Source organism: Crocodylus porosus, unplaced genomic scaffold, assembly GCF_001723895.1.
Source record: "Crocodylus porosus isolate Cpor-Errol unplaced genomic scaffold, CroPor_comp1, whole genome shotgun sequence".
Lineage (NCBI taxonomy): Eukaryota > Metazoa > Chordata > Crocodylia > Crocodylidae > Crocodylus > Crocodylus porosus.
Genome location: NW_017728915.1, coordinates 4836405 through 4857049, shown reverse-complemented (window position 1 = coordinate 4857049; position 20645 = coordinate 4836405). Strand labels below are relative to the sequence as shown.

The 20645-nt window shown below is 45.9% G+C and overlaps 1 protein-coding gene across 1 annotated transcript in view; it reads left to right on the top strand.

The window, feature by feature from the left end:
• The window catches only part of LOC109310329 (purine nucleoside phosphorylase-like), a 25888-nt gene extending 5946 nt beyond the window's left edge, over window positions 1-19942 (top strand). Inside the window, 5 exon segments of the mRNA XM_019535410.1 lie at window positions 11211-11386; window positions 14336-14447; window positions 14449-14510; window positions 17350-17540; window positions 19391-19942. Of these exon segments, the coding sequence (XP_019390955.1) occupies window positions 11211-11386; window positions 14336-14447; window positions 14449-14510; window positions 17350-17540; window positions 19391-19608 (759 nt within the window). The 3' untranslated portion in view covers window positions 19609-19942.
• Window positions 19943-20645: the final 703 nt, after the last annotated feature.

Here is a 20645-nt window from a genome sequence, read left to right as displayed (position 1 = left end):
CTGTAATTTTGGACTGCAAATCCCAGAGACCTTGGGGGCAGCAGGAAGAAGCAGCAGCCTGTGCTGGCTATGTGCCAGAGAGGCTTGCTTTAACACCCCCTGCCTTCTGGCCTAAGCCACTGCAGGCGTATGGCTACATTTCCTGAATCAAAGGTAAATGTCATTTCTGTTTGGATTTTAAAAGGTGCAGCTTGGACTAACCTGCAAAGGCTGAATTGATTCAGCCTCAGGCTTTTTGACTGTCTGTACTTAGCCACATATATAGTACAGCTTGCTACACATTCTCAGTAGATGGCTGGCTATGTATTCAGCTATAGTGCATGGGTAATAGAACCACAAATTAATTATTTGTGCAAAAAAATGCTACTTACATGGCTAGAAAACTGCCTTTGGGGTTCATAATGGGTAATGGAATTCTGCCATGATGTCTAGCTGCAGGATATGAAATGTTTGCAAGGAGCAAATTTTGTTTAAGATTTTACATGTCTTTTAATGAAAGGCACAGGTGTCTTTAAACTAAAGACTGGGGACTTCCTGTTTTGCTTTTGCCATGTCGATCAGTAAGATACCAAAGGTTGAGAACCACTGCTATAGATGGCTTTTAGTCAGTGTGATTTAAAACAAGAAATTTCATTTTAAATTGCCTGTTTGAATCTTATTTTGCATGTATACAATTTAGTAATTTATACATATAATTTATCCTATATCTGAACTTAAGCAGTCATGTGGCTTAACATACATTTATTCAGATTCTTTACTTCTTACATGTTTATTAGTGTGAGGGAGTGGGGCCTAGGAGTGGCTGTGAACTCCCTAGCGCCCCCTACCACCATGTTAGGGTGGACTGGGCACCCTCGAATCCTCACCTGCCTGGCACCCCCTCGGGCTGGGCTCCTATCTTCCAGCCCGCTCCCTGAGCCCTGGGCCTGTCTCACCGGCGTCCGGCTATTGCCAGCGCCCCTGCGCCTGGCTCAGCACTACGCCCCCTGTGGCCAGCATCACGCCCCCTGTGGCCAGCACCCATGGGCCTGGCTCGCTACCGCCGCCCTAATGCCAGCACCCTTGCCGGCATTCCTTGCCTGCTCTCTCTCTCTCTCCCCTTCTCTGCCCCACTCTGGGGCCTTGCCCTCTCTGGGGTTGACACCACACGCCTCACGCTCTCTCTTGGCCCACTCTGGGGCCTTGCCCTCTCTGGCACCAACAATAGCACCCCTCTGGCACTGTGCCCTAGCTGGGCACCAGGAACCCCCAGGCTGCTGGGGAGCTCCCCTGAGGCCTCCTTGCTCCCCTATAGCCTCACCCGGTCCTCCGGATTAACTGTAACAAACTCAACCCCAATGGCTGCAACCCAAACAATAGAGCGTCCTGCTCATAATAAACTCCAAGCCCATCTGGGGCTTGTAACCCTGCCTCACTTTAGAGTCTCATGGTTCCCCGCATCATCGCAGCCCATCAGCCCAACACGGCCGCAACCACTGACTCCGGCCGCTCAGCTCAGCCGCAGAGCTCCCACTCCTGCAGCAGCCAGGGGAGAACTGCTACGCAGGCTCCGGCCTAAGCTGTTTATAAAGGCCCAGCCCTGCCCCCTTCTAGCCACCTGACCTGCCTGGTCACCCTGGTAACCGGCACCTGAGCTGCCCAGGTGATTGGCAGCTCTGCCAATCACACTCACAGTCACGGGGCACTTACGTGACTCCGTGACAATTAGGTTAGAAAATGATAAATGACACATTTCTTATTTACTGCATGATTACCTTTTATGCATGATTTGTGTCTATCTGCATTTGGATGGAAAGTAAAATCTAATTAAAAATGCACATTTTTAAATTATTTCTTTTTAATTACTTAAATACAGCTACTTTAAATATACTGGATGCATAAGAAAAAATAAGTTGATCAAAATGTTTTTTGCATTTAAAATTAGCTGATTTATTAAACAAAGGTAGAATTATCTGTAGTCAGTGAATTGAATAGTTTCTGATCACCATATCCTTCAAGATTTCAAAGGTAGTAGGTCTCATCTCCTCATAATTAGTTTTTATTTGTAGATTGGAAGAGGAAAACAAACATTCGTGCTTTTTCAGCTCCCAACTGATTTCTCAACTTTGAATTAATTAGTTACTGAATAGAACTATTTTAATAAATGGAATAAATAAAATATTCTCTTTACACCCACAGATCATTTTACTGCAGTTAACAGCTGGTTTATGATTTCAACAAATGGGGGTTCCAAGTGCTTAGCTGGTGATTTCCATCAGTACAGTGTTTTCACTTTTTTAAAATCTTTGGTAGCAAGCATTTAAAATGTAGTTTAATTTAAAATAATTCAGATCCCAATTGAGAGATCCCAATATCAGATGGAGACATCCTGCACCTGAGCTCAGGGGTTTGGCAGTGTTCAGTGGTGAGGTTCTTTACCCATGCTACCTTAGACCATGCCTCACAGTGCTGCAGCTGAGTGCCTGAGAGCTTCACCCATCCTGTGCCTTGACCAGGTTGTGGAGACAAGCCATAGCAGTAGCCAGGTCCTAGCACTGGCCTGCCTCAGAACCAAGCTGAGTCATTCTTGCCTGCCACCAGAAAGCATTGCAGACTACTGTAATAGACAATAATGAACAGACGTCTCAACATACATTGTCATAATTTATAACCTAATTTTAAGTATATTCATTTCTAAAATAAAAATATATTAAATTTAAGTAAATCTTATTTTTAATTTTTCATTTAAAGTCAGTTTTTATCCATGCTAGTATCATAGGTCCTCACAATTCACTCACAAATAAAAGGGATTCTTTAGCTCAAGGGCCTGAAGCAAAGGGATGTGTGTTCCAGCTCCCATCCCCAGTAGGCAACCCACATAGAGTGAACCTTAAAGACAACAATGAGGTTTTATGTAGGGATGTGCGAAGCTTTGGTCCACAATTCAATTCAGAGAAGATTCAGCCTGATTCAGAGGCCAAATCACCAAATCCGAATTGGGAGAAGAAGAAAAAACTCCTAATCAATTCAGAAAAGATTCGGAGATTCAGAAGGCAGTCTTTCAGGGGAACAGAAACTGAGAAGAGGGAGGGGGAGCAGGGGGGGAAAGACAGACATCTCTAGCTGGCCAGTGACTGTGATCTTTCCCGGAATCCCCTTCCAATCACAGTGCTCTGCGGGAAGGACATAGAAGCAGCATATAAGCCTCTGTCTACAGGTTTTCTGTGCCTTTTGTGAGCTATTTCTGTCTGAACAGCAGTCTGAAGGGTATTGGACTGCCTTGGCTTCCTACCTAATCAGTCTCCTGCTACTTCCAGTTCTTGGAAAGGATTGGGTATAGCTTACTAACTAGAATCCCTCTACTTATCCCTATCCAATCCATTTCTTTCAATTTATATTTGTTCTTGGGGGCAGTTTTCAACACTTTTAAAAAGAAAGCTGTGTTTTCCCTGGCAGTGTGATCCATCGCTGTGCAGGGAAGCACATACATTACACACACTCACACACATACTTCATAGAAGAAGTCAGATATTATCAAACAGAACACAACACAGAAGAAGTCAGGCAGTCATAGAAGAAGAAGAGATTATATATAGTTATTATTAGTTATAGTTACATACAGACTAAAGAAAACACAGAAGAAGAAGAATTAAGATAGAGATTCAAATTATTAAACACAACACAGAAGTCAGACACAATCATACATCAGAGAAGAAGACAACATATATTATTAGTTAGTTACACAGATAGACACATTTTCCAGCACAGAAAAGATTAATATGAAGTGTGCTGGAAAGGCAGGTGCCAGGTCTTCTGGCAGGGGAAGTAGAGAGGCTAGAGAGGGTAGGGGAGAGCTAGAGCTGCAAGTTCCACCCCGCAAACATAGACGCATGGTCTTTCCTGGCAGCCATGAGTCTTCTGCTGCCAATGGCAGCAAGGAAGTGAGAGCAGTATCTGTCCCTGCACCTGCACCATCTCCCCTAATACCAAAAATAGGCACCGGCAGCAGAAGGACAGTCTCCTCCACCCCAATTTTATCTCCCAGTGTGAGCCTCCTATTGCCAGAGGAGGAGCTCCATCTAAAACCAGGGGACCTGAGCACCTTAGCTAAAGAAATTCTGAGGACCGAGGGGAAATCTGAGTTTGTGCTCCACATCCCTCAAAGTTCCCCTAGACCCAGGTCTGCTTGTTAGGAAGGCACCTCAGAGGAGGTTGTGGAGGCAAGTGGCTAAGCTAAGTCAGCTTCTCCTGTTGTGCCTCTGCCTGCTGAGGAGAGGAATAAGGCAGGATCCCCACCCTCAACCCAGAAGGGGTGGGGGAGTAGTGGAGTATGGAATCATTTTGAGGTAGGGGTGTACAAAGCAGGTCCAATTTGATTTGGATTCGGATTCAGCCCGAATCAGGGACAGTGATTTGATTCATTGATTTGGATCACTGTCCCCAGTTCGATTCAGCCAAATCCAAATCTGAAGATTCGATGCTGATTCAGAGAATCAGGGATTCTGACACAGACACACCTTTAAATGTTTTTTCTACATACCTCAAGGTATCAGCACAGCTTGTGAATGCTGCAATGCTGGGGCGTGTGGAGTATCCCACAGTAGTGTTTGGGGCCCCTCCACGTGCTCAACGGTGAACCCAGAAGTGGATCACAAGTACTTCTGGTCCACTTCCAGGTCTGCCAGGGAGTGCATGACGGTGCTTCCCCCCAGCCCCCACTGTTCCTCCCCAGTGGACCTGGAAATGGATCAGAAGTGCTTCTGGTCTACTTCCAAGTCTGCTGCCAAACACAGCAAGCCTGCTGGGAAGCTCCCCACACTTCTGTGGGACACTCCATGTACCCCAGCATCTCAGTGTTGACAAGCTGCCTGCTACCTAGAGGTATGTAGAAAACACATTTAAAGCTGCGTCTATGTCTGAATCACTGCATCTTTCCAAATCTCTCGGAGGGTTCCGATTCAATTCGGATTTAGAGATTCGGCCACCAAACCGGGCCAAATCTCCACCGAATTGAATCAGGGACCAAAGTTTTGCACAGCCCTCCTGTATGCTAGCACTGCTGAAGGCAGATCAGCCAGGGCAAGGGGTGAAACACTTTACCACCATGGCAATGCTGCTGCATCTCAGGAGGCAGCACCCCCTTGCCCTCTTTCCTTTTCAGGCTGGCACCAGTGGGAGTGTGCCTAAAAGAAAGTCCCCCACTCATTCCAAAGCCCCCGTCCCCACAAAGCAGAGGCAGACCACCCTGGAGCAGTGGGGTAAAGCTGCAGACAAAGCGGGTGCATTGCAAGGGCAAGCGAGATCACCCAGAGCTCTGGGAAGATGCTTGCTCTGGATGGCCAGCCCTTCTCCTTAGCTGAGCAGCCCAGGTTCAGGCAGTTCATGGTGCTCGTTGCCCTATCCTACCAAGTGCTTGCACAAGCCACATTTAGCAGAACAGTGGTGCCCTCCCTGTATGAGGCATGCAGGGAGTACTTGAAGGAGGAGCTGCGCAAGCAGGGCCGCAGGTAGCCTTGCACTTCACCTGCGACGTCTGGAGCAGCTGGGGTGGAGATCACGCCTACCTCTCCTTCACAGGGCACTGGTGCAAATAGTCAGGCAATTGGTGGGCTCTCCTTCAAGCCAACATGATGGATGAGTGCCACACAGCAAAGGCCATGGTGGCCAAGAACCGCATGGTGCAGGGGTGGCTCGCTGCACAGGGAGACCTCACCTGCAAGTGCATGGTCACCATAGTGGGGCCAATATGGTCAAGGCCATCCGTGATGCATAACTTTGTTAGCATCCACTGTTTGGTACACAAGCTGCATCTTATAGTCAGGAATGCCTTGGAGGGAGATAGGGCTGCAAGTGCTCACGCCATCACTACCACCCAGCTCAAAATGCAGGAAGATGGTAGGCTACTTCCACCGCAGTACAAAGGGGGTTAAGATACTGCAGGAGAAACAGGCAGAGCTGAGCATCCTGCAGCACAAAATCATGCAGGATGTGGACACTCGGTGGAACTCAACATGCCTGATGCTGGCAGTCCTTAAGCCCTTCCTCAAGGCCACTGAAACTCTCAGTGCTGGTGATGCCCTCCTTAGCCAAGTGATCCTCATGGCAAGGGAACTTCAGAACCAAATGGAGAAGTTCCAGGGGATCAATGTTCCTGGCTGAGGCAAGCCACTGTCACCAGGTATGCAGGCACTGGTGAGGCTGAAGGAGGGCATCAGGAAATAGCTGGGTCTGTTGTGGTCTAGTACGATCCACATGCTGGCAATCATATGCAACCCAAGGGTGAAAAAGAGCATGTGCACTGGCAGCACCAAAACCCTCAATCACTGGATGGAGATGCTAGTCAACAGAGTTAGGGAGGCAAAAGGGCAGACGTGAGGGGATGTGGAAGAGGGGGATTCATTTTTCCATGCCAGGATTCCCAGCACCAGCCAGTCTCCTCCATGCCAGCTACTGCCATTTTGAACCAAGGGCATGGCTTCAGTGTTGGGGTCCAGATGCACCAGACTCCAGCCTTGGGTGGGTAGCACCAAGGCTTCGGTGGCTACCTATCTCACGGAAGACATGGAGCTGCTGCACTGTGACCCTTTGGCCTATTAGGCAACCCACACCCAGATGTGGCAGGATCTGGCCACAGTTGCCCACAAACACCTGTCCTGTCCACCGACCAGTGTTTCAAGTGAGAGGGTGTTCAATATTGCTGGGGATGTTGTGACACCCCACCGCACCTCCTTGGATCCTGGTTTGCTGGAGCAGCTGGTGTTCTTCAAGGTGAACCTCCCACTGCTGGGGTTACCCAAGCTGCAGACAGAGTGAGTGCCACCCTCCTCACTCCATCTGCACCTATTTCCATTTTATTTTTTTAAACCAGTTAATGCCCCGCTCTCAGAGCTGCAAAGAGAACTCACTGCATCACCCGCTGGCAGGGGAAGAACATGTCCCTGCTAAGCTTCTGTGCCAGGATGAACGTGGAGGTGTGAGCTAGGGCTATGGGGAAGGAGGAGGCCCCAGGTCCTGGGCATGACCACTAAACCTGCACTCTGCCAGGGTCAGGGAGGCCTGGTGGAACTGCTGGCAGCCCCAGGAAATGCCAGGATCAAGGATCCCCTTAGTGAAAAGCAAGTAGGACGTGCTATAATCTCCATACCCATGTCATTTTTGACAGGCCTGAGGCTTGTTGGTTGCAATGGAGTTGTGAGGCTCCAGGTGAGCTTAGCTTAGCTGCCTGGGATTCTAGCTTTCATGTTGAAAAACACTTTGTCAGGCTAAGGAAGCACCTGCAGTTGGTGTGTGTGTGTGCTGTTCCTGGACGGAAGGAATAGTAAAGAAGCCAGTGGCTGGCATGCAACAGAGGCAAGAAAGCCAGTCAGTGAAAATGGAAATGGGGGCATCAGGGTGTGAGAGAGACAGGCTGGGGTACAGGGGAAGGGGTATATAGCAGGTAAAAGTGCACAGGTACCTGGGAGTCAGATGTCCAGCAGGTTGTAGTGTCGTAAATCCAATGTCTATATTGAGTCCATGAATTTCAGTACCTACTACCTAGGAGGCTGATGAAGTGAAGTTCATAGGCTTGGCTGTGAAAAGTGGTTTCTAAATTCAAACAAGCACTGAACCTCACTAACCTCATAACCAGAAGCAACTGCCTACAGCTCAAAACACAAAACCTGCCAACAATTTCCAGTACCCCAACAAACTGCACACCAGAATCTGTCAAACACAAGAATACCCAACTACTTGTGGGGGCACATCTCTCACAAAAAAAACACTCTGTCTCCAGTCTCTCAGGCCTGATCCTGAAAGGGAATCAACAAATCACTTTTCACAGCCAGGCCTATCGTTTCATAGTAGCTAGGGTCAGGAGGGACCTGAACAGATCATCTAGCCTGACCCCCTGCCACAGGCAGGAATGAATGCTGGGTTCACAGGACCCCAGACAGGTGATCATCCAACCTCCTCTTGACTTTGCCCAAGGTAGGGGCAAGGACCACTCCCCTGGGAAGTTGGTTCCAGATTTTGGCCACTCTAACTGTAAAATATTGCCTTCTGATCTCTAACTTGAACCTATTCTCCATCAGCTTATTACCATTGTTCTTCATCACCCGAGGTGGTGCTGGGGAGAAAAGGGCTCTACCTATTTGCTGTTGATCTCCCCAATGAGTTTGTAGGCAGCCACCAGGTCCCCCCTCAGCCTCCTCTTGCTGAGGCTGAACAGGTTCAGGTCCCTCAGTCTCTCCTCATAGGGACTATCTCCTGCTGCCCTCTCACCAAGCGAGTGGCCCTCTGAACCCTCTCCAGGCTGGCCACGTCCCTCTTGAAGTCTGGCACCCAGAACTGGATAAAGTACTCCAACTGTGGCCTGACCAAAGTCACATAGAAGGGGAATATCACCTCTCTAGACCGGCTTGAGATGCATCTTTGGATGCATGACAAGGTATGGCTGGCCTTGCTGGCTGCGGTCTGGCATTGGCAGCTCATGTTCATCTTGGAGTCAATAATGACTCCAAGATCCCTTTCTGCCTCTGTGCTTTCAAGAAGGGAACTCCCCAGCCTGTATGTATGCTGTGGATTCCTTCTCCCAAGGTGCAACACCCTGCATTTATCTACAGTGAACCCCATCCTATTCTCATCTGCCCTCTTATGTAATCTGTTTAATCTAGTTGCAGCCTCTCTCTCCCTTCAAGTGTGTCCCCTCGCCCCACATCTTAGTGTCATCAGCAAACTTGGACAGCATGCTTTCCACCCCCTTGTTGAAGTTGCTGATGAAGATGTTAAACAGTGCGGGCCCAAGGACCGAGCCCTGGGGTACCCCACTGCTCACATCTCGCCAGGTTGAGTACAACCCATCCACCACTATTCTCTGGGTGCGCCCCATCAGCCAATTTTTTACCCATCCAACTTTGTAGGCATCAGTGCCACAGTCGCTTAATTTATTGATGAGGATGGGGTGAGAGACAGTGTCAAAGGCCTTCTTAAAGTCTAAAAAGACTTCGTCCATGGCAACACCATCATCCAAGGATTTAGTTACTTGATCATAAAAGGCAATCAGGTTGTTATGGACTATGAAATTCATGGACTCAATGGATTTATGACACACTACTCCCTGCCAGATATCTGACTCCCCAGGTACCTCTACACTTTTACCTGCACTGCTACATTTCTCCCTCCCCGCCCCAGCCAGCCAGTTCTTCACCCCCGGCACGTCCATTTCTATTTTCACTGACTGGCTTTCTTGCCTGCATTTCATGCCAGCCTCTGCTTCTTTATTTATTCCTTCCATCCAGGAAGAGTACATACACACCAACAGCAGGTACTTCCTGAGCCTGACAAAGGGTTTTTCAACCTGAAAGCTTGCTAAGATATATTTCTCTAACTATTCAGTTGGTCTTCTAAAAGCTACCAGGTTAGATTGACCCAAAGGAGCTTGTCTGCCAATGCCATGTCCTTAGACCAACACTCCTAGTACCTGACCAGAAGGATGCAGGTCCCTGGGCACATCTAACCCCCAGGGCTGGGGCTGGCAGGGAGCATTGTCTGGCAGCTGCTGGAGAAGAAGCTTCTGCAGGAAAGAAAAGAAAGGCTCTAGTCTGTGACAGTTTGGCTGCCTGAGATGCTGTTGGTGCTACTGTGCTAGTGCTCACTAAGTTATTATTACCTGTTGTCATTTAAAGTGGTGGGCTAAGCTAAGGCTGTAGGGGAGGAGGAGGCCACATTGGGGGCACACTACCATGTTGTGTAGAGGCCGCAGTGCCAGTGAGTGCACGCCTTAACACACACACAGTGTTATCCATGTCACAAGTTCTGCTTGTCAGCAGCCTGAGGTGCAGTTTCCCACAAACCCCTGCACCTATCTCCTTGAAACTCAGCAGGATTCATGCCCCCAGAAGGGGCTACCAGTCTTGCAATTTTTATCCAAGTCAGCCAACAAAATGACAAAGTTATAGGTATTTCAGTGATTCCCCAGTATATTCTATAGCCGAATCTCCAAATCTCTCCAAATAGGTGCCAATTCGGGACCTCCAATTCGAATCACTGCCCTCCAGATTGGCTGAATCCAAATCCAAACTGAATACTTCCCTATTTACACAGGCCTAGTTTTATGTGTTTGTGGATTTGTTACAATGGTTAACTTCATGAGCTATCTGGTACCTATCTACGTATCCAATATGGAACGTGATATCATATTAAAATAGCTAGGTGTGAAAATTGGGCCCTGTGTCAGAAAAGTGATAAAAGTACATTGATATGGACATGTACTAGCAAGAGGGCAGTTACTTTCAGAACAGTGATTAGGCAAAGAACATTATCAGTTCTAGAGTTATTCTTGTTCAGTGTTCTCATACCCAATAAGCCCAGTTTACAAGACAAATGATTATTTGCCTGCAAATGCCATCCATGAGCTGAAACTTCAGCTGGGTTTTCTCTGTCTCCTACATCTTCACCTATAACAATGATTTTGCAGAGAGAATTTAGCTGACACTTATAACATGCTAAGCCAAACAGAATCCAGTTCACTTTTCTCATTGTAGGGCTGCCTTTTGAGATTCTCATTGTAGGGCTGCCTTTGAAGTGCAAATAGGATGAAGAGCTGGTCACAGACCAAGCAGCTATAACTCAGAGACTCAGACCTTTTGATTAAGGGGACTTTTTGTATGGTCAGCTTAAAGATACATGTGGGAAACCAGAGAGCTGAATCAGGGAAGATGACATAAAGGTTTTAAGCAGCATAGACTAAATGAAGTGGAGCACCATGGCAAAGATAGTTTGCTTTCTTAAATCAGAGGGAGGTAATGAAGCATTTTCCTGAAAGCCCATACCACTGTCTCCCCAGCCCAGCCCATAATCTGCAGATTCCTTTGTCCCTCTGTCTTTTTCCATTCCCAATGCTATTCTGGCACGTAATTTTTATCCTGCTAATGTTGGTGATTAGTGACTGTTACTTTGTGAACTGCTAGTAAATTTAATTTTCAATTGACCAGCTAATCAGTAGTAGCATCACCTCCTTTTTCTGTTTTTGTCACTGCTCAATACCCCTCTGTGAAGAAAACGGAAAGAGGCAGGCACAGAAAGAAACTGTAAATCAGTTTACCTATTAATCCGAACCAGAACTTCTGAGCAGAAAACAGTATATTATGTGCCTAAATGTGCATAGTGTGCTTGGAACCATTGGGCAGGTCTCCAAGCTAAGAAGCCTGAAACTTATCATGCAGGTATCTTGTTATTTGGTGATTTTGTAGGTAACCTTTCCCATCCGGGTGTTTTTCCTTCTTGGGGTAGAGATCTTAATCGTCACAAATGCAGCTGGGGGACTTAACCAACATTTCCAAGTTGGGGACATCATGTTCATTAGAGATCATATCAACATGCTGGGCTTTGCAGGACAGAACCCACTGCGTGGGACAAATGACGAAAGGTAAGCAAGCAAAATTTGAGAACTGAGGCTCGTGTACGGATGTATCAACAGAGAAACAAACAAGAGAAACAACACTACATTTACTGAAAGATTAATAACATTGGTTATAAGTTAGCAGTGCAGACAGGTTCTTTGCAACTTTCCCACACAATTTTACCAACACTCATCACTCCACTCTTGGCCTGTTGTACTTCCTTCCAGGGACAGATCCATGGAGAGTACCATGGTGTAGTTGCATCCCCCTGTCGCAGGACACTAAGATGCCTGCTGCTGCCTAGAGAGAGGACCCTAGCAGTCAGGCAGAAACCCCACAGGTGCAGGTTACTGTGGCAGCAGGCTAACGAGGAAATTAGCCTGCACCTGTAGCCAGTCAGCTGTCCGGAAGAAGGCAGGGCCCTGAGCATATATAAAACCCAGGGCTGGGACTAGATAGTTGGTTTTCTGGCAGCAGCCAAGAGGGAAGGAGCTCTCATAGAGGAAGATAACTAGAGATGCTTGACTGCCTGTTCTGGTAGGATTAAGGGGCTATAGGAGCTTGTAGGTATTGGTGGCGGTGGTGGGGAGGCCCAGTAGAGAAGCTTGTCTTCTAAAAGGGGATAGAGTGTGGAACCTATGTTATGGTTGTGTTGTGCTTTCTGTTATTTAAACTGGTGGACTGGGATGAGGCTACTGGGGAGGAGGAGGCTTCATTGGGGCACACTACAGTGTGGAGACCCCAGCGCCAGAGAGGGCACAGTGGCAGGGGGTGAGCAGACCCCAGTGCCAGAGGGCGTAGTTACTGAAGCCAGACTAAGCTGAGGCCTCAACACAAGAAGACAAAGTCTTCATAAAATCTGTGAGACATGGGATGTGATAAAAGGGTGGTTTTGGAGTCATGCATCTAGCCCATAAAGCTTGGGGGTATCATAAGGCACCTCCTGAGTGTGGGATCCAATAAAGGGGTCTAGCAACCCACAGGGTTTAGAGGAGTCTGTCAGGACTGTGACCGAGCCACAGCTCAAGGGCAGCCTCTTAATTCATCGTTTATATCAGCAAGATGTGGCAGATGATATTAGTAGGCACCCAGAGGGCAGAGTTGGCACAGTCACAGTGCCCTAGGGACATCCCAGCCATCCCAGGGGTGGCCATATAGTGACACCCCCTTTGCTTTCTTCTGCTCCCAAACTTTAAAACCAACTGCCTGGGAAGGCAGGTGGTATTTCTATTCAGGCAGCACTGAGTCAATTGACTTCATGGTTTATTAAAATCTACCTTATTCCTGCTAATTTCTCTCCACAGATATCAACAGCCATCTCTCCTTTTTAATGGTCTTGTTGTTCGACTATTCAAACTAGCCTTTCTTGTGCCATTTTACTGTCTGTTAACCATTCCTTGTAATGTCTCTGTTCTTCTTCACAGCCCTACAGTCTGTTTTTTAGCTTTAGCTAAAAACTTTAACTCAAGTATGGTAATACTAATTCAGGTGCAGACATGCCTGCCAATGAAGTATTGGAGTCACTGTCAAAATGTTCAAGACAACTAGATTTTTTTTTTATGAATCTGAATAAGAGATGTACATTTAACTATAATGACTAGAGGACTGATGACACAGTATCTTTTCAGTCTTTTGACTATTTTTGTCTGGTTTGTTCTATTTTAATTGAATATATAATCTAGCAAATTAGTGCACATTCCAATAGTTATATTTGGTTTTGCCTTGATTTTAAATTAAATATATATTGCAAGGCCCCTAGCATAGCAGTAAAACTTTTATTTTCTTTTTAACTGGAGAAAAATAAGTGTTGTGTTACATGTGATAATGAACTGCACCATCTGCACCCCTTTTCAAAATCCTAGATCCACCCATGCTTCCTGCTGTTCCAGTCTTTTAGTTCGTATTTGGGTTCAGTCAATGGATTTCAGTTCTAACCTTCAGTAGCCCCCTTCCTTGCCCTTAGGCCCCCCAATACACTTCAGTCCACGCATATAGGATCATTTCCCACTCCAGCCAAACAGAGGGAGACTGCTAATTGTGTTTGACAAAATATTTACCAAATATATGCCCACAAGAGAAAAGCTAGAGGAGCAACTTCACTTGCTGTGCCATCTACCTTTCCTTCCCTGGACACTTTCCCTTATTGTTGCTTACTTGGTGCAAGCCTTTGGGGAATTTCCATGCACACATTGAGATGGTTTTACTGTTAAAAAACAGACACCAGTCCCCACAGTGGTGGGACCAGCCACACAGGAAGTGTGACCGGGCTTGTTCCACTAATAGCGATACTAAAGCTGCTGCACTCTGTGATTGTCTGGGCCACCTCTGCCAGGCCCCTTCAATTAACTGATATAATTAATTGCAATGTTTTCCATGCTGCTGCCTGCATTATTCACGATTATTTCTAATTTGATACAAGCTGCAGCTTGTGTGACAGTTGGCATCACTGGGGAAGCGGGGCTCTTCAGTGAGTTTCATACCAGCCCTTTTATCCTTTCCATCATTCTGCATGATGGGGGTGATCCATGAAAACAGTTGTTTGTTATTCATTAATAGTACTTAACATCTTACACCTGCCAAGCTCTGTGCAAATATGAACAATAGGGGAAACCCTGCAATAGGTGGATTATTGCTCTCTCTCACACTATGTTACAAATGGAGAAAAGAGGGAGAGAAGTATGTGACAGAGGCCATGCAATAATTCAGCAGCAGAACTAGGGTCTCAGCTCAGAAGTTCCTTGATGCCCAGGCTTGTATTCAGACTATTTTATCATTTTCTCTCCTACTATTATCCTCCTAACTATAGGAAATATATCCACTCAGAAAATTTTATGATGATAGCGATCTTGGTTGATGTAGCAGGAATTGAATGGTGGCCTTCGGAGATTTAGCAAGAAGTGCTATAGATTGATCTGAAGAATCTAAGCTCCTTAGTTGGGTTGTTGCTGACTTACGCTCTTGTGGATGTCGTACAGAGAAGAACCTGTAAAACATACCCATCGGTGGAATGCAATTACAAACAAGATAGCTAACAAATTCCAATATCACTGCTCAGTGCAAGAAACTTGGGAGGAAATATCCGCAGCTGTCTCAAAACATTTTTGGGGGTCTCAATACATTTTTGGGGGCTTATCTTGTAGCACAGCTGAGGTGAGGATGCCATTGTTTCATCTAACAGGGTCAGAGAAAAGAGAGAAGGGGCCAGATCTTTGTTAAAAGAAGAAGCCCAGCTAACTTGCAGACAGCTCCCTAAAGATCACTTAGTTCTTTGTGGTACAGCAGACTGTCAGCAATACCCCATCACAGATCTTGAATTTTCATTGAAAATCCACAGTAGTCTTAGACATACTGGAGGAGTAAGTAGCCAACATCAAGAAAGTCAGAGGAGAAGGCTGCAGTTGTTAAACAGAAATATGATCTGGACTTTTTGTCTGAGGCTTTTCATAGTGGAAATAGACAAATGCACCAGATTTTGATGGTGAAGAATTAAAATTAGCAGGATTTATTGACTGTCAATAGTATACTGTAGTGGCAAAGAAGAAAATTAGTCCAACAACACGGGACTGTGGGACAGGGAAAGAGCAATGCCAAGGGTAATTCATTTGCTGCATTGAAACAGATTTGTTGCATTTTGACAAATGTTCTAGCACAGTGGTTCCCAAACTGTGAGTTGCAACCTTAAATGGGGTCGCAACATCAGTGGATGGGGTTGTAGGGATAGGGGGCTGTGGGTTGGAAGTGAGGGGCCATGCTGAGGAAATGGGGCCATAAATGGGGTTATGCTGAGGAAGAGGTTGGGAAGCACTGTTCTAGAGTCACTGTTGGCTTAATACCCAAATCTTGCTAGAGGGCAGCCTTTGCAGGAATGGCAGCTGGATTCTGCAAGCCTCTTTCTAAAAAAGCAAGGTTTCATTAGTATCACTGTGTCCTGCATGCCTGTTGGTTGAAGTCAGATCCCTGCTGATCTCATGCCAGGCTTGACACTGACTTTAGAAGAAACCTGAAAGGTTTTAATATTGCTCCCAGAAAAAAGGACTTCATCTTTTCTGTAGTCCAAATGGCAAGAGAAGGACAATGCCCATCTAAAACTAAACATCTTTATAGCTATTGGTAATAATTAAAAGAAAGAACAATCAAATGCAAGGAAGTCATGTGGAGAAAGTATTGACAGCTCTCTGGCTTCAGATAATCCTGGAGGAAAGGGAGATAAAAAGCCAGCTGAACAATAACTGTTTGGACAAAATTCAAAGGTAGAGTAGTTGTCTCATTGCTTCTCAAGAGAAGTTGTCTTGTGAAGTGTGCAGCATCCTGGGAGATCAGACTCTTGTATCACTGACCCAGAGGTAATTCAGGACAAGCAAAATGAGAGAGGTTTTTATCAATCCATGTTCTAGGTGTTGCAGTGCCTTAGCTGAACTAAAAGCCAGTGCATCTCAGCCTACAGAGTGAATTTATCCAAACAGAGCACACAAGAATTAGGGAAGAGAGAGTGATGTTAAGAGGGTATATGAGCAAGTATCTGAGGATTGAATTTAACATATTAGGATATGGACAGCTGGCCATATTCCATGAACTTAAGGAAACAGTTTTCTTTTTTGATCATGCTTATTCTCTCTGATTGCATGTGTGAAGGACTGGGTTTTTTTTACATTCATTTTACTTTAACATTTAAAAACCCTATTCAGGCTCCGGGCCTTATTATGCTGGGGTAGTACAAATATAAAATTGAACAGCTAACTAAACTTTGAAGGCAATTGGAAGCCACAGTCCAGGTGAACTGAGGCCTCGAACAGTTTCCATTAAACCACATTGAGGTTGGCTTGAAGTTTGTATTGCTGGTTTTCCAGTGTCTCTAAATTAGGTCCTTTTACCCCTTCTGTTCTCTCTGAGTCACTGGCAAAGCTTTTGTTGACCTGAGCAGGAGCAGGCTTTTTTCTAGAAGAGAAAAAGAGCAGGGTGGAGCCTGTTTATAGGTGAGAAAGGGAGGAGTCAACTCCTCCACCCTGAAGTTAGGTTACCTGAAATGTGGACATGGGAATCCTAATATGTGCTCCAAGTGTCACCCTCTGCTGTGACTAGGAGGTGAGAACACAACTTAAATACAAGAGTGAGTTCTCTTATTATTACAGTACCATGTGGTGCCAGAACTTCAAACGATAAACAGCTGCTCCAGAGCTGGAAACATGGCTAGTGAGATCCATCAGCGTGCAGAACGTGCCTCACAAAGAAATGATTACTGAAGATATCTAAAACTAGATTGAAGTATGCATTGCAGAGTGGACCCAAATATCAATCAGTTTTAGTCAAGTTACTCCAATTCTTTACTGCTGTTTAAAGCAAGTGGGTGCAAGTTACTTTCCACTCTGGGGTTTCTGGCCAATTGCCATTTCAGCCCTCAGGTCTGCAAAATATGAGTAGCCTTGGAACAAAACCTGTCCTGATAACTTGCATGATCCAGAGTCAGAAAGGTATAGTTATACAGAACTCTCCTGGATGCTCCCCAACACTGTTCCTTGGAATAGCCTTAGGGAGCAGCAAATCTCACAGGAATCCCTATACATAACCCACATGCACGAGAAAAAAAAAGGAACAACAATTAGGTAATGAGGTATACCTTCAAAAAAGAGTGGCAGCCAGCATGTTATTGGGGAAATGAGGATAAGCTGTCAGTACTTCCTCAAGGGTGGAGGCCCCCAAAATATTAAGGCATTTGTGTTGTAGGAATAACATGTCCGTCTTTACTGTAACAGTAACCCTTTTGGCTAGCAGGGAGGGCTGGGGTGTTCAAGAGGGCAGGACTGAATGCAGTGATGGCTGAATCACCCAGTCATGCTGACAGTTATAAAGGAGACTGCCCTAATGATAGTCCATCCTTGATGTTTGCTTTTTGTTTTGCAATGTGAGCGCTGCTGAACTCCTGAGTTATGGAGGTGGCAGCAGCAAGGTTGATATCCAGTGTCAGTTGGTAGAGCTCTTCTTTTCCTTGCAGGTTTGGGGTGAGGTTTCCATGTATGTCAGATGCCTATGACATAGACCTGTTTGGCCTAGCTAAGGAGAGTGCACAGGAGTTGGGTTACCTGGAACTCATCCAGGAGGGTGTATACTGCATGCTGGCAGGTCCCTCCTATGAAACCATTGCTGAAAGTCGCATGCTCCAGGTCCTGGGAGCAGATGCAGTAGGTGAGATGTGTGGGCTGGGTTTGTGGGGTAATTCAGAAAAGGTTGGGCATGCAGAAGAGCTATAAATAGACAGTGTCCTCATTCTGCTCCTAACATGGGATATTTCCACACTTATCCCAACCATGGGCTCTGCCTTTACTGTTAAATTAAAAATTAAACTCAGTTCTAGTTTGACTGTTCCTAGGATTTCTCCTGCACTGTCCCAGTGTCTGTTCCAGTCCCTAGGTCCCTCTGACTTACAGAAACTTGCAGCTCTATATATTCCTGATTTGGTCACAACAGGACCCACTAAGTCCAGCTGCTAGGTTGACTCAGCAGAACAGTTCTGTATCTTTAGACAACCAGCATCCATTCAGGAGCCTACCTCCAAAATGCTTCCTTTCCTAAACATAAACAGTATTACAAAATTGAATGGGCCAGATTCATCCCTGGAGTCACCCCAGTAAACTATGAGAGAAATGGGTTATGTGCAAAAAGCAATGAAGTGTGTTACTTCATTTTTTAAAATGCTTGAGGTCAAAGGTTTTACTTTCCCTTTTTAAAGAGCTTTTCATCTGAGGGCATTGACAGATGTGCAGCTCCTTGCCATAACTCATGGTACTTCAAAGAAAGCACTATGAGTTACAGCAACCCTCTTCCCCCTGCGACCCAATAGACATTCACTGTTAGGTCAGGAAGGAGGGGATCAAGCTCCATTTTGGAGCTGATCCAGTAGACAAGCTACCTGTCTCCAGCCTCCCTCCCCTAGCCCTGCCTCTTTTTCCACCCCCCCCCCCCCACCAGCTCCAGTGCTGTCTGTAGGATGGGAGGGAGAAAAGGCAGGGGAGGGAGCTCCTGTCTGGGATTTGCCCAGCCTTCACTGCAAGTGGGAAGATTGGAGGTGCCCACCTTGAGGGGGCCTACAATCCACCCGCCCCACCCCTCTTCCTTCCAGCGCAGGCTGGGCAAACCCCAGACCAGACGTCACTCCTCTGCCTTCTCCCCCTCCCAACCATATAGATGGCTTTGGAGGTGGCGTTGGGCTGCATCAGCCCAGCCCTACTCACATGCAGGGACAAACAGAAGTTAATAAAGGTGTTCCACTTTGGAGCACCTTCATATAAACCCTCTTTAAATGAGGGTTAATTTGTCTTGCAGTTGCGCACTTTTAAAGTATTCTGCATCAAGAATTGGGGCTGGACTCGATCTTCCGAGGTCTCTTCCAGCCCTAATGTCTAATGTCTATGAAATTTGTACGGCACAACTGTAGAGCACTTTCATGATGCCCATAACATGACAAATTGTTACAGGTAGCAATTGATGAGCCTTCACTAGCCTCTTGCAAGGAAATTGTTATGATTCATACAGATCCTTACAGCTCAGCATTTGGTTACAGTGAAGCTTTTAAGCAGCTCAGGATGCTTTGTGTCATTGTCTAAGAAGTATTTCTGTGATGTACTGAAAGAAATTAAAATGTCCCCGCAGCCTTTTCTCCTAAAGCCGTGTCTCCTGGTAATATTCTTTAACCCAGAAAGATGGAGGCTGAGCAATACAAGACTTCAATACTTTTAGGATGGCGGCTATGAAGAAGGTGACATGTGGCTCTATCTTGGGGAGAGAAGCAGCTCCAGAATCAAATGCAGGCCACTTATTGGCTAGTGAGGAATGGTAACCATAGTGCTGCCTAGATATCTTTGATGCCACAAAAAGAGAAGGAGCAGCAAAAGAAGGGGGCACACTGTTTAAAAGCACTCGCCTTACAATAGAAGACATTGAAAAGGCCGAGGGCTCTCAGTCTCAAGGATTTCATTCTTGATGTGAATTTTGTCTGACCCTAAGGCATGCTGAGCTTCCTCTGTCTCCTGCTATAGGTATGAGCACAGTTCCAGAGGTGATCGTAGCCAGGCATTGTGGCCTCCGAGTCTTTGGGTTCTCCTTGATCACCAACAAGGTAGTGATGAACTATGACAGTCAAGAGAAAGCCAACCATGAGGAAGTGCTGCATACTTCTAGGATCCGTGCTGCGGCCTTGCAGAAACTGGTTACATGTTTTGTTGGCAAGATAGGCAACAACCCAGTTACTCCATGATTTCCATCCTCAAAGCCACCAACACCGCTACTCTCTAGATATAACATACCAATTCATACCTCCTTCACTGCGAAGTTTAATGAGTATCAGGGTGTGTCAGAGAAGAGTGGTTTGGCAGGATTCCCCTTCTGCTATCTTGCTCTCTTAGTCTTTGACCTGTGCTTCATCTGAGCAGAAGCACAGACATTTTTCTGAAATTATGATAATTTCCTCAAAGAGCAGGACCATTCTACTCTGTTCAGGAAAGGCAGATGGAGCATGTTAATACCCACCAAATGAAAGATGGGTAGATAAACTCCAGCAGGATCCAGATTCCAAATGCCTGTCCTGAGGTCCACTGTTTTTTTTGTTTGTTTGTTTTAATCAGTTTTAACTCCTTGTTTACACTGCTCTGTATTGAGCAAACTTGAACAGATGTATTCAAAGTCCCTTACTTATGTACACATACCTCCCCATTAATAAAACATTACAGTACATGCTTGCAACAACTCTGCAATCCTCTATAGTTAACCCTTTCTATTCTGCTTTCACTGCTCCAACTATTAGAAATGGAGGCTTGACTTAGGGTTCACTAACTCCTGTTAATTCATTTTAGTGTCCCAGATATTACAGGGACTGATCCCCTATCAGTGGTTGATCCAAAGCCCATAGAACTCAGTGGAGAGACTCCCTGTGGGTTTTGGATCAAGTCCTAAATCATAAAAATAGATTGATTTAATTTTTAATCTAATCTGGAACAAACACCACTGCATATTACACAGATTAAAGCTAACCTTCCAACAACTTTGAAGGTCCCTGTTTTTTTTTCTTGTGCATTCAAATGAGACTTGCATTTCCTCTGTACCTGCTAGCAATCCAAAAGGGAAACTGATTTTTGTACCCGACTTTTTCTTTGTGATTAGATATCAGGCTCAGGGCCTCTTTTATTACAGCAACTTGAGAAATCTGTAGCACCTTTCACCCTACACTCGCGACTCTGTTTACAAAGTTATGTCATTGTCATCCCCGTATTATGGATGGGGAAGCTGAGGCACAGA